This window comes from Hippopotamus amphibius, chromosome 4 (genome assembly GCF_030028045.1).
Source record: "Hippopotamus amphibius kiboko isolate mHipAmp2 chromosome 4, mHipAmp2.hap2, whole genome shotgun sequence".
NCBI lineage: Eukaryota > Metazoa > Chordata > Mammalia > Artiodactyla > Hippopotamidae > Hippopotamus > Hippopotamus amphibius.
The window spans coordinates 104,715,495-104,728,938 of record NC_080189.1 but is presented as its reverse complement, the minus strand read 5'-3'; the positions used below and the strand labels follow the sequence as shown (position 1 = coordinate 104,728,938).

The 13,444-nt window shown below is 56.8% G+C and overlaps 1 protein-coding gene across 13 annotated transcripts in view; it reads right to left on the bottom strand.

The window, feature by feature from the left end:
* GRB10 (growth factor receptor bound protein 10) overlaps positions 1 to 13,444 on the bottom strand; it is a 183,369-nt gene that overhangs the window by 55,226 nt on the left and 114,699 nt on the right. For all 13 annotated transcript variants that reach the window (XM_057733494.1, XM_057733495.1, XM_057733496.1 and 10 more), the window contains one exon: positions 9,443 to 9,584. In XM_057733494.1, coding sequence (XP_057589477.1) covers positions 9,443 to 9,584 — 142 coding nt within the window. The remainder of the gene's footprint in view (positions 1 to 9,442; positions 9,585 to 13,444) is intronic.

The window sequence follows — 13,444 nt, the reverse complement described above, 5'->3', positions numbered from 1 at the left end:
CCTAGGCTGATACTCAAGGACACGGCCAGGGAGGCCACACAGCATGTGAACACGACTCAGGGCCGCACTTGGCCTCTTCACAGTGTCTCTGGTTCCATCTCCAAGGCCAAGCTGACCCACAACGATGTCATCAGGTGTCGGCGATGCTGTGGCCCCCGAGGGGGCCCCCCCAGAGCCTGCCTAGGCAGCACCGCCCTGGGGCACAGGCCCTCCGTGCAGGCAGCAAGCACGGCGGAGAGGATGGGCAGCCACCGGACGTACATGCTTCATGGGTTTCACCGGCTTGGCCTGGATGAAGCCACGTTGTCTCCTCACGTGCTATGTAGGCAGTTATTCCAGGTTATGAGACGTGGTCCTGTTCGTCCAGGGTGCTGCAGAGGTGCCTTGGGGAGACGATGGGCTTGACGAGCTCAGGTCCTGGGCCTAAACCCCACTGTCTGGGTGTGACCCATCACCACCTCTCCATGAGAACATCACCAGCACTACCAGCCTTTCCGAGAGAGGAGGAGACCGAAGCTTCCCGAAAAGGTCGGGGTGCAGGATTCCGGGGCCTTGGCAGCAGGGGAGAGGCAGGCCTCCCTGGCAGTGCCCCCCAGAGAGACAGCCAAAGAATATCACAGATCTGTCTTTGTCGAATAACCTTTGTCAGAGAAACAGATGGTAACTCAGCGTCCCCTCTGCAGAGAGCAGGTTCCCCACTACCCGAGAGCAGAGTGTTCCAATGAGACCTTTCCTGAGCCGAAAGGTGTAAAGTGAAGAAGCAGTTACCTCAGCACACATCTTGCTAACTGATGCACAAAATAAGTGGAGACGAAGCACAGATGCTCACAGACATAGGTCAGAGCGAAGGTGGCCTGATGCTGAGATGCTGAGTGTGGTCCCTCGGGAAGGAGCACGGAGGTGCCCCCTTCCTGCCCAGATGCGGGACGCACAGCTTTTGTAAGAGGTGCTGCAAAACACAAGCTGAAGCTATTTTCACTTTTCACCTTCTTTCATAAAGGCAAAATCCTCTGGATTTCTTTTAGTTTGTGAATACTAATGTAGGTCTTTCATAAATGTGAGGTGGCATAAAGTGAACTTTGGGAAAGTGGGGATACATGCATTGTCATTTAAAAAACCAACAAAGGTGGTTTACATTTCTTCTGTAGGTAAGTTTCCCGGGAGGCCCCATGACGGATGGGCTGTAGGCAAAGGGAAGAGGCAGAGAGGAAGCGTGTCCCCCCCACCAAACTGGAGAAGAGGAGGAAAGGGGTGGGGCAGGGCTCCAGTGGGGACAGCGAGGAGCCTGGGGTGATGGTAGCTGTCATGACAAAACACAACAGAGGAAGGAAGGAAAGGATGCCAGCCTGAGGGAGGCTGAGTACAGAGGGTTTACATTCCACAAGGACGGCGGGGATGAGCTGGCATGCATCCAGGCAAAGCTGCAGTGACTGTCACCGGACAGCAGTGTCTCCTCTGTCCCCCGGGAGCCCAGGCACCGCCCTCCAGGCTCCTGTCCCAGCATGGCCCTACGACTGCCCTGAGTGTCCAAACGCGGGCGGGGTGGCCTCAGATCACCCCATACGGTGCCCTGCTGGGGCCCCCAGCACTGGGGTTAAGTGTCAGCAAGGCCCAGGTTCTCACGGGCTCTGAGCCCTGAAGGCGCCAGAGACGTGACCTGCACGCATCTTGGAGGCACTAAGAAGAATGCCTGCGAAAGTGTGCAGTCAGGCCTCTGGGTGGACGCAGACATCAGAAGTTACTGAGGCCCCAGCACGACTGCGGCGGACGCCCGGCCCAGGCTGGACCATGCAGCAGGGGTGCCATCTCCACACCAGCACGCGGCGGAGAGCACAGCGGCACTCAGGCCCGGCGGCTGCTCCCACAGAGACCCAAGGCGGCCTGCTTCTTGGGTACGTGCACGGCATCACGGGTGAAGGCTCTGGAGACCCAAGCTGGGTCACTGGGAAATGCATGTGCAAACCACACACAAGGCAGTTCACTCAGTTCCAGAAAATTAATTTTTAAAATTAAATAAAGGGAGATGAGCTGATTGGAGCTAAGACAATATTTATGCCCTGTTAATAATAGTGTTAAAAAATGTGACTAATTGTGTCTGAATAACAAAAGGAAAGACCTGCTGTAACAACCCATTATGCGGCTAGGTAAACATCTTTATTGGCTGAGAGAGCAGCCTCGCAAAGCCACCCCGAAGTACCCACTGAGAGTTTACAGACTGCCTTAAATTCAGAAATAGGAATGTTTCCATTAATATCGCTGCTCTTTCTTTTAGTACCCGACCCTCCCCTCCGTCGCTCTCCCCCCTCCCCACCCCACGCAGCTCTGCTTCCTCCAGGTGTGAATCTGTTCTGGGCATCACGGACCCTGACCCGACCCAGGGAAGTGCAGTCTCTGTGTCTCCCTCTCACAGCGTTTCTGGGGGCCTGGCTCAGGGACCAGCCTAGGGGACGCCTGCCTGTGGGTGAGCGCACAGCTCAGCTGAACCAGCTGTGCTTGTGGGGAGAGGATGGGGTCCCAGGACATGGGAGGAGGCTGCCCTCCCTGCGGTCTCTGCCTCTACACTCTCATTAGGTAAAAATTCATTTCCTTACAATTGAAGCCAATCAGAGCATTTTACTTCTTGCAGCCAAACGCATCCTGAAAGAGCCAGTGAAGCAGAAGTCTCCCATTTGCCCTGGGGGTACCCCATGAATCCTGGCCCTGATTTGCCCAGGGGTACTCCATGAATCCTGGCCCATTTGCCCTGGGGGTACCCCATGAATCCTGGCAGCTGGTGGCGCTGTTTCTGAGATGTCAGAGCTGCAGGGTACGGCCACCCTGTAGCATCCCCATCGCTGGGTGGCATTTCCAGAGGCCAGGGCCAGCCCTCCTCAGTCAGACCCAGTGCCGGGCAGTCCCAGGCACAGTGCAGCCCCCAAGCTGGCACACCGAAGAGGAGTGGCAGCTTCCCACTGGACACCAGGGCCTCTTTCTGAGAGGCTGTCACCTCCCGCCGGCTGTCACCAAGGAAGTGGGGGCCAAGAAGAGGCTCCTGCTTGGTGAAGTGAGAGCTACCAGACCCTCCACCCTCCGCGGGATGAAGGGCTACTCAGAACCGTGTGCTGAGCTCCCACCACCACTTATACAAAAGCATCCTTCCCAGCAGCAAATGCCAGTCTGCGCTGAGTCTGGAGAGGCGCTTTAGCCCTTGTAAGAGGCCCGACAGTCCAGGTCTCGTCTAAGCCCAGTGGGTGCAGCGCTGGGGCCCTCTGAGGGACAGAGGGGACCCACAGGCTCTGGACTCATCCAGGCCAAGTTCACATCCTGCCTCTGCCTGTCTGGCCAAAGTACTGCAGCTGCTGCGCCGTGGTTTCCCCATATGGAGGCAGTCTCCTCCTTGCCGTGTGTAGAAGTGCTGTGACAGTAACCACCATGAAACAGATGCAAAAAACCCCGGGACCTTCCCGATGGGATCTCAGGACCTGCTTGTCACCTGTCAACATCACCCAGTTTATAGGAAGCCTCTGCTTGTCCGTCCTGGAGGGGAGGGAAGTCATTCCTCATGCTTTCTGGTGACCCCCTTACAGACACATGCATTACCCCTCAGAGGATCTGACCCAGCCTCTGTCACTCCACAGGTTCCCTCCATGGTCCATGTTCATCCTGATTCATCACATTTTCAGTTGTGCATTTGCAGAAAGTGCTTCTTTGAAAGGCCACTTGCCATCCTTGCTCTGAGGGTGAGGGTGAAAGACAAGGGCTGGGGTTTGTCTCCAGGGCTGATGGGAAAAGCTGCACCCCTTCAGCCTGGAAGGGCAGGGTCACCGGGGCACACTCAGGTCCAAGGCTGCTGGGACTCCCTCAGGGCTGCCCGGGGCAGCCCACTCCCCACAGGGGCCGAGACGAGCCTGTGCATGTGGCTGACAGACAGCCTTGTGAGCCCCACCCCTCCCCATCCTCCTCCATCTGCCCCCACATCTGCTCCCTCCACTTGGAGGAGGTCCTACGTTTTGGGTCCTTGTCAGAGGATAGTGGCCTCTGAGACAGAACATAACAAAGCAGCTGACTCAGGAAACCTCCTGTTGGAGGGACTTCCCTGGTGGCGCAGTGCTTAAGAATCTGCCTGCCAATGTAGGGACACGGGTTCGATCCCTGCTCCAGGAAGATCCCACATGCCACGGAGCAACTAAGCCTGTGCACCACAACCACTGAACCCATGTGCCACAACTACTGAAGCCCGCGCACCTAGAGCCTGTGCTCCGCAACAAGAGAAGCCACTGCAGTGAGGAGCCCTTGCACCACAATGAAGAGTAGCCCCTACTCTCCGCGACTAGAGAAAGCCCTTGTGTAGCAACGAAGACCCAATGCAGCCAATTAATTAATTAATTAATTAATTAAAAAAAAAAAGGAAACCTCCTGTTGGAGCAGATGTCAAACCTGCTTTCCTGCCAAGGTCACGTTGAGGTTTTAACTCCAGCCCCATTTTTTTATCAAAGCAGCCCTTCTCTCTCTATAAGCAGGCCTCGGCCCCGTCTTTTCCAGCTGCATACACACAGCGTCATTTTTTAAACTCTACTCAGCGTAATCCTTTCTAGACCTGGACCGACATTGCAGCTTGTGGAGCCCTACGTGTCAGGCCTGGGGGACCACAGTCTGTGTGTGCACCTGAGTCTGGGCGATGTGCCAGGTGGGCATGAAAGATCCCAGCGGGTCTGATGCTTAGCAACACACAAAGAAGGACCAAGGTCCCCCGGGTCCACCGAGGCACAGAGAGCCAAGGGGCCCTCACCACAGAAGCTGGTGGCATGGGGGGGGCTGTGGGGTGAGGTTCGGGGAAGACGCCCCATCCCACGGCTCAGAAATTGTTGCTGTAACCATCATCTTTGTCTACATGACAGCCGGTCTTTTCCAAAAGAGTCACAAAGGACTTAAAAATGCCTCGTTCATTTTTCCCATCAACATTCACTTTCCTGAGGCTAATTTAATTTCACTTCCGTCTAGAGAAAACAAATTCATCACTCAGAAAGAAGTAGTAATGTGTCTGCATTTCTGGTAAATCAGTGATGCAATGCTATAAAACAAAACCACTAGAGAAATGATACGTCATCACATAAATGATGGAATGATGCTCTTTGCAGATCTGCACCTGCAGGTAAGACCCACTCGTCTGTTTGTGAAAACCCAAGACTCACAGTCACCCACAGACACTCTGTAAAATCATCCGGCCACAGTCTCCAGACTCATGGGCAAAGCGGACAGTTTCTCCCGACACGACCCACACATCATTCCCGCCTTGTTCCTGCCACGAATAAACAGGCCTGGGCTGTCGCGCTTTACTGGCGAAGCCCCAGCGCAACCCAAGCTAAACGCGGATCAACAGGCTCTGGTTTTAAAAATATTAACAGGGACTTCCCTGGTGACACAGTGGTTAAGAATCTGCCTGTCAATGCAGGGTACACGGGTTCGATCCCTGGTCCAGGAAGATCCCACATGCCGCAGAACAACTAAGCCCGTGTGCCACAACTACTGAAGCCCATGTGCCACAACTACTGGAGACTGCACACCCAGAGCCCATGCTCCACAAGAGAAGCCACTGCAATGAGAAGCCTGCGCACCACAACGAAGAGTAGCCCTGGCTCACCACAACTAGAGAAAGCCTGCATGCAGCAATGAAGCCCCAACACAGCCAATAAAAAAATAACTTTACTTAAAAAAATTAACAAATGAACCAAAAGGGGTTGCTTTAAAATTCATACCATAAAAGAAACAGGAAACCCAAGAATCCTGTGTCTAAGAACCCTCGGACCTCTCACAAGGCCAGTGACCACCCACCCCTCAGGGGGACCCAGGCAGGGGGAGGTGTCACTGGGTTCAGGGGCCCCAGAGACTTCTGAGGAGAGTGAGACCTGCGAGGCCACGGCCGACGGGCTTGCGGGGTTCAGACGTGTGAGCAGGGACAGGGTGGGCACCATAGGTGACAGCCGGGGGCAGAGGCAGGACCTTGGCTCAGGGGTGGGGGATGCAGAGCCTTCGAGGCCTGAGAAGGTCAAGTGCAAGGTGGGCAGAGGTCAGCACAGTGTCCCCCACCAGGGCAGAGCCATTCCCCATGCTAGGTTTAAGCTGAAGAATCAGGATGCTCGTAGGAACTCAGCTATTCCCACCTCCATGGCCTGGGCTCCCATGACACAGGAACTCAGGCTTGTGGCTCAAACGGATGTTTACTTCTCATGGTTCTAGAGGCCGGGAGTCCAGGGTCAAAGTCCTGCAGGCTCGGGTTCTGGGGAGGACTCTTGCTGTCTGCGGCTGTGTTCTTGCTGGGCCCTCACGTGTGTGGAGCAGCTCTGGTCTCTTCTGCGCTTCTTCTGAGGGCACTGATCCCACCACGGGGGCCCCACCCCATCACCCCATTTAAACCCACCCAGCTTTCCAAGCCAGAACCAAAGGCCGTGACAGTGGGGTCAGGGCTTCAACAGAGGAATCCTCTGGGGACACGGGTGTGCAGCCCCCACGTTACCCTGACCACGCAGACGTGGTCAGCCTGAACAAGCCAAGGTTGCCTCTCCCACGCATTTGGCAAGGACGTGGCCTCAGGGGGGACACAAACCCAGGGCAGAGTCTGTGTGGGAGCACTTCCAGGACCTGCCCAGATGCCAGAGGCGTCTGCACCTTCTGGATGCCTCATGTTGAGGACGGGGGAGCTGGACAGCACTGTCACATCCCATCACAGTGGCCACTCCCCAGGCAGGGCCTGCGGACTCACACCTGCTCACACCTGAACATACCTGCCCGCTCCTGCTGACACCTGCCCACTCCTGTTCACACCTGCCCACTCCTGCTCACACCCGATCACACCTGCCCTGCTGAGCAGCTGCCAAGACATCACAGAGAAAGGAACCCAGAGAACAGTGGAGGAGGCCCTGACTTGTCTGAGGGGGGACCACTCTGGCTGCAGTGTCTTGGGCAAGAAGGCTTCCTCCTTTCAAGTGGCTGCTGGAATCCTTCACTCCTTCCACCCTTCTGACTAGTAAACACAGAGGCCTCTGATGCCCACCTGCACCCAGCTCCTTCCAGACGGCTCCCACTTTCCTCTTTCCCACTTGACCTCGTCCTTCCAGTGAACGAGGTGGCATTAGGGGGGGCCTGTGGGCCCCGTGCACTGTGTCCACTTTTATTCCCTGTCAGAGCTCCTGACTGGACGCTGATCCCAGGCTTCCTCCGACTTTGCGGGAAGAGAAGGAACCACAGGTTTCTCCTGCCCTCAGGTAAGTGCAAAGGAGGGACCCCGCTCCCATCATGGCGAGATGCTGAGATGGGGCAGGCAGTCGAGGCTGCCAGGCATCGCTCCCAGTGCACCAACAAAGCACACATTCAGGAGATCGAAAGTCAGAACCCAGTGTGGCGGAGAAGCATCCCTTTGAGCCAGTTAGCAAACAACGAAGAACACCAGCTTTCTACACGCGGGGCTCAGGGTGGAGCATCCCTCCTGCCTGCTAGTCCCGGGGGGGCCGAGGAATCTGGGTGACAGGAACGCAGGCACCAACGCAATGTTCTCGTGGGGGAACTAACTCCAATCCCAAGAAAAACAGCAGGCAAAATCCCTGAGTTTCCTGATTCTGCTTACAGAGTTGGACAGTCCACGGGGTGGAGGTCGGTTTTCTTGCCAGCCTCTGTGAGAGCCAGATCATATTTTCGTGGTCTTATTTTAGGATGCGTAATGTTGTAAACAACCTCAGTGCCCAACCCACAGACAGCTTGTCTAGACCCTTATTTGAAGCAGAAGGTCACCAGGGAGGCAGACATCCCAGATGGACTCCAGGCATGTGACGAGGGCTGCGGCCCAGCAGCGCTGGAGGCAGACGGGGATGCTGACCTCACCTCCGAGCGCTGATGCTGGGACCAGGCAGCCCACTCGCGAGGCGTGAGGTCAGCAGGCAGCAGCGCTTGGGAGTGGGCGAGCGTCGGGAGAAACATCTCCCTCCAAAGAGTGCAGACCCCGCGTGGTACGGGAGACGGATGTGCAAAGAGGACGTGCGGCACATCACATCTGAGGACCAGGGTGGAAAAGTGCAGAGGAGCAGAGAGTGATTCCAGCAGAAAAGGCAAGGAAGCTTCTGAAATACACTTGCTGAAAAGAAAGAGCATCGAGGGCCCAGGAACACCTAGTTTAGTGGCTAAGATCCGAGGTGCTGGACCCTGATGTCAGGTCCCCACCAGCTCCATCACCTGCACCGCCCCCCCCCCCCCGCCCCCCGCCAGCTCCATCACTTACACCGGGTGCCTCCACCCCCAGCTCCATCACCTGCACTGGGTACTCCCGCCCCCAGCTCCATCACCTACACCAGGGACCCCCCAGCTCCTCCACTCACACTGGGTGCCCCCCCAGCTCCATCACCTGCACTGGGTACTCCCGCCCCCAGCTCCATCACCTACACCAGGGACCCCCCAGCTCCTCCACTCACACTGGGTGCCCCCCCCAGCTCCATCACCTACACTGGGTGCCCCTGCTGCCCCCAGCTCCACCACCTGCACCAGGGACCCCCCAGCTCCTCCATCACTCCCGCTGCCCCACTCCCCCACCCCCAGCTGGGCCTCAGTTTCCCAAATGCAGAATAGATGTACCATTTATACCGAACTCTCAGGTTTGTTTTTGTTTTGAGGAGTAGCTGTATTCATATAAATACATAAGCATATAAATCACGTGGAACAGTGCTTAGCACACAGACATCACGCAGTGGACGTCAGACACTGTCATCATTCTTGTTGTTGCTGCTGTTACTATTACCACCATCATACCCCCCAGGGGAGCATCACCGGGTCTCGGTCCCAAGCCTGCAGCCCACCCTGGCCCAAGCCCTGCCAGCCCACCCCTCTGACAAGGTGATGACTGGCGACTGGACCCTGGACCACTGACTGAAGCCCAGCCTGTATCCTCCCCTGGGGACAACGTCTGTATAGCAGACACCTCACGGTCTTACTTTCAGGCAGAAACTGCTGGTTTAAAAGCTGGCTGTCACCTTCTGGGTCAAGTCAAAATCCTTCCGCCCTGAGCAGATCCTACTCAAAGTCAGGAATGTTACAAACGCTTCGAATGCTCTCCAGTCTAGGTGCCCAGGAAAGCCCGGGTGTAACGCCTCCTTGATCCAGACGAAGATGATGGTGGTGACATGTTTTTCCAGAGAGCTAAAATGCATCTTCCAGTACCAAGTAATGAGTATTATTATTTCTTTTACCGTTCTTATGAGACTCTTTCTATAACATATAAACATCTGAAACATCCCTGACCTAAGTGGCATTTTGGCTGATAGATGAAGCCTCGCCAGGCAACAAGTCTGGCTGCAACAGGAGAAGAGCAAAGAGCAAAGATCCCATGATTTCCCTCCCTTCTTTCCAAAGCCATATGCCAGCCTGTCCCTCCTAACTGCACACGTGAGCAGCCTGGCGCTCCAACCAGGGGTGGACTCACCTGCTTGGCAGTGGCCGGGCCGGGAGGTAAGGAGCCCGGTGTGAGCGCCGGGGGGCTCCCGGGGCCACAGAGCTCGGGGAAGGGGTTGGGGATGGCCGGCAGGGATGACGTCCGCAACTGCTGGTCTTCCTCCTGCAGGCGCCTGTGAGGAGAGACAACGCCTGTCAAAAGCTGCGGTCCGCTCAGGACCCGAGGGGTCCACGTCTGGGGATCTGCCTGGAAACCCGAGTGAGGGACTAGGGTGGACGTCTGGACACCTGAGCCCACACCGTGCTGCTCACCACCATCAGAAGGTGGGAGGAACCAAGGGCCCACTGTCTCAGCAACGGACGACACAGTGTGGTGTGAACGCGCAACGGGGCCTCACTCCGCCTTCGCGGGGAAGGGGATGCTGACAGCCGCTGCAACACGGGTGAACCACGGAGACACTGCTGAGGGAAATAAGCCCGGCACAAAATCCTGCAGGACTGCAGCACGGGTGAACCACAAAGACACTGCTGAGAGAAATAAGCCCGGCACAAAATCCTGCAGGACTGCACTCCAACAAGGCACCTGGAGCCATCACATCCAGAGACAGAAACGGAGCCGGGGCCTGGGAACAGGGGAACGGGGAGTCAGTGTCCAATAGGGACAGGGTTTCATTTCTGCAAGATGAAAAAGTTCTGCAGATAGAAGAACTAGAGGAAAGAGAGGAAAGCCCTTCATATAACCACTGGATCACGTGCCGAGAGCTTACTTAGACTGTTAACCCCACCCCGCCCCCGTAGCAGCCTCCTGGTGGCAGAGCTCCAGGGGACGCGTGAGTCCTTTGCAACACAGAGCAGGAGGGGAGGAGGTGCAGCCATGCTCAGCTTCAGGACCTCCCAGCCCCAAAACACTGCTAACCAGCGACTCACTGGAGAATGAGTTTTACTTTGCTCTGAATCACTGCCCAAGAGGCTGACTTTCTGACATCCTAGTTGTTCACAAAGCTTCTCTCTTTAGGAGGCTGTTTTGAGCATTTTAAAAGTCCTGTTTTTTAGGGCACTGGAAATTACTCCCAACAATACTATAAGGCTGGATCCACATCATCACACAGCCTTGGGAGCGTCCTAATTGCCACTGAACACGCACTATGAAGTGATTCAGTCTATGCTGAGAGAATTTCAATAGATTATTTTAAACATTGAAAAAAAAAAAAGCCCTGTGTTTACTTTATAGAAATTTACATATCACCCAAAGCATAACGAAGAGACGTTAGACAAACCTGAGAAAAATCCCATTCGAGAGGCCTGTGGCCAAAGGACACGTCCCTCCACATTTATCTTAAGAGGTGGCCAGGGGAGCTGAGATGCGGAGGCGGGGCCGGGAGGAAGGGCGGGGCCACGCTCCTCCACTTGTCCAGGTGAGAACATACCCCTCCCAGGCCCTTTCCTTCCCTGCAGTCCCTGCTCCTCCTTCACCTGTCACTCCTCTACTGTCTCCAGCTGCTGCTCTTTATCTGCTCTCTTCAGACGTGTGGCAGTCTCTGGGAAGTCCTCTGCGGGGCAGACCTGCTCCTTGGGGTCCTCATCTGGTTCTGCATTGGGGGTCCCCACTCAACGGGTGGCTGAGTCACCTTCCTTGTGCCTCAGTTTCCTTACCTGGGAACTGAGGTCACCACACCACTCACCTAGTGAGGCTGCAGTTAACATTCCACCAGCTACTATATGAGGACTCAATAGACTTATCCATGGGATGGGCTCAGCACACACAGGAGGGCCTCAGCACACACACGAGGGCCTCAGCACACACACAAGGTGCTCAGCACATACAGGAAATCCTCAGCACACACTGGAGGTGGTCAGCATACACAGGAGGGGCTCAGCACCCACAGGAGGGGCTCAGCACACACAGGAGGGGCTCAGCACACACAGGAGGGGCTCAGCAGACCCATTTACAAAATGAGTCTTTGGGGATCCTATATGGGTCACCCCATTTTTAAAAATACACCTGAAGATAAGATGACTTAATGTGAGAGAACGTCACTGAGAAGAGGCTGGGCCCGGGACCTGTGTCTGCTCTCCAGCAGGGAGTGAGCCTCCTCCCTGTGCCCATCTATCCCGTGGGACCCAGTACCCTGAGGGATGAGTACGGCCGGGACTCCAGGCTCGAGGGTCCTGGGCAACTAACTGGCAGAGAACCAGGCCTTCCTGCACCGCTGTCTGTCCTCTGCCCAGTCCAGCCCTGGGTACCCGTCACCACAGCTGCTGCTCCCTCTTCCCGGGCACCCCCGAGGCTGCCATGGAGGAGTGGCCAACACATTCTAGGCCCAGAGAAGCTCACAGGAGAAAAGAATGTCTCCCCCGAGACTGAACTCCCCAGGAGCTCAGAACACAGGGTAACGCTCTAGGTGGCACAGTGGTACATACACTGGAAGCACGCATGTGCCAAAGGGCAGGAAGCTGAGAGGCAGCGACCCCAGGCCGGCCCCTGCACCCCACCTGCAGACAGCTCTGACCCCCTCCCAGAGACAGAGCCGGCCACCTTGGGCAAGACGGTCATCTGGCGGCAGAAGACAGGATGTCGGGCTGCAAAGAAGGCTCACAAAAGTTTCCAGAAGCGGAGCCAACACTCCCTCCCCACAAGGAAAGGGAAGGAGACCCCAGAAGATGCTCCAGCCCGACAGACGCCCAAGACACAGCGCACCGCGGCCCCTCCCCACAGAAGCCGGGGAAGCCGGTGCCACCCTCCAACCACCCTCCCCTGAGGACCGGCCAGAGCCAGCGCGGGCGGGGTGGGGGCCACGGAGAGCTTGTCCGCTGGATGTCACAAAGGCCTCCTCCCAGAAGGTCTCCCATCGCCCCCCTTCACAACCGCTGCCCCCGACGTCCCCTCCTCCCAGGCAGAGACAGAGCCGAGGCGCCCCCACCACTCTGTCCCCCACGCCCTCAAATCCACGAGCTGACAACCTCACCCACCCCCACCCCCAGTCAGGACAAGCACGACGCTGGGCTGGTCCCTGGAACAGCTTTCAAATCCCCCACCCCGACCCCAGGTTAGACTACCCACCAAAACCCAAATCCAACCCTTGCCCCGTCTGTCCCCTTGGAGGGGTTCCCAAAGGCCTCTGGCTCCGGCCCCACCTGTCCGGATCCTTTCCTAAGCCTCTCTGTGGAGGTCTGACGGACACACAAAGCCGTGCGTACCCAACGCCCACACCCGGACGCGTTTAGAGAGAACGCACTGTGCCCTGTCACCACTGTCTGGCCGTTACCTTCTCCACTAATGTTCACACCCACGCTTCTCATTTATTATTGTTATTCTGTGTGCGTGCGTGTGAGCACACGTCACACGAGACCCGGCCCCGCACATGATGCCCTGCTGCTGACTCAGGGCACGCTGCCCGGCACGTCTGCAGGCCTCGTCCTCCGGGTCAAACGGACCCTCTGGACCCCCCGCCCGGCACCTCCCACCCCCGCCCCCAGCCCTTGACAACCCTCTCCGCTCCCTGCGTCCACCCTCCTGACGCTTTCAGGTTCCTCATGGAAGTAGAAGCACATGGTATTTGTCCTTCTCTGTGGGTCCTATTTACTCAGCACAGCGTCCACACTGTCCAGTGATGGATGAACAGATGGAGAAAACGTGGTACATACACGTGGGACGTACACACACAAGGAAGGGGATCCGGCCACTTACGACACCAGGGATCATCTCTCCTGCTCACGACATCTCTTCCCCCATCCTTCAGCTCCTACTCTCCCTCTGATACCCAAGTAAGAGGTCTGCCCCCTCCGGGAAGCCCTCCTCCACTCCCCGGAGTCCCTCCTCCAGCCCAGGCCTTTCCACAGAGGCTGGGCCTCCTCCACTTCACCCCTGGGGAGCGTGATCAGGTTGCACACTCCTGTCTCCAGGCCCCACTCCCGGCAGCGAGGCCTGGGAGCCCCCCGTGGACTGCCGGCTGCCTGTTCATTTATTGTTCAGAGCAGTCTCCTCCAACAAGGGGTCTGCACATCCCACCGACCTGGCACAGGGCAGGTGCTC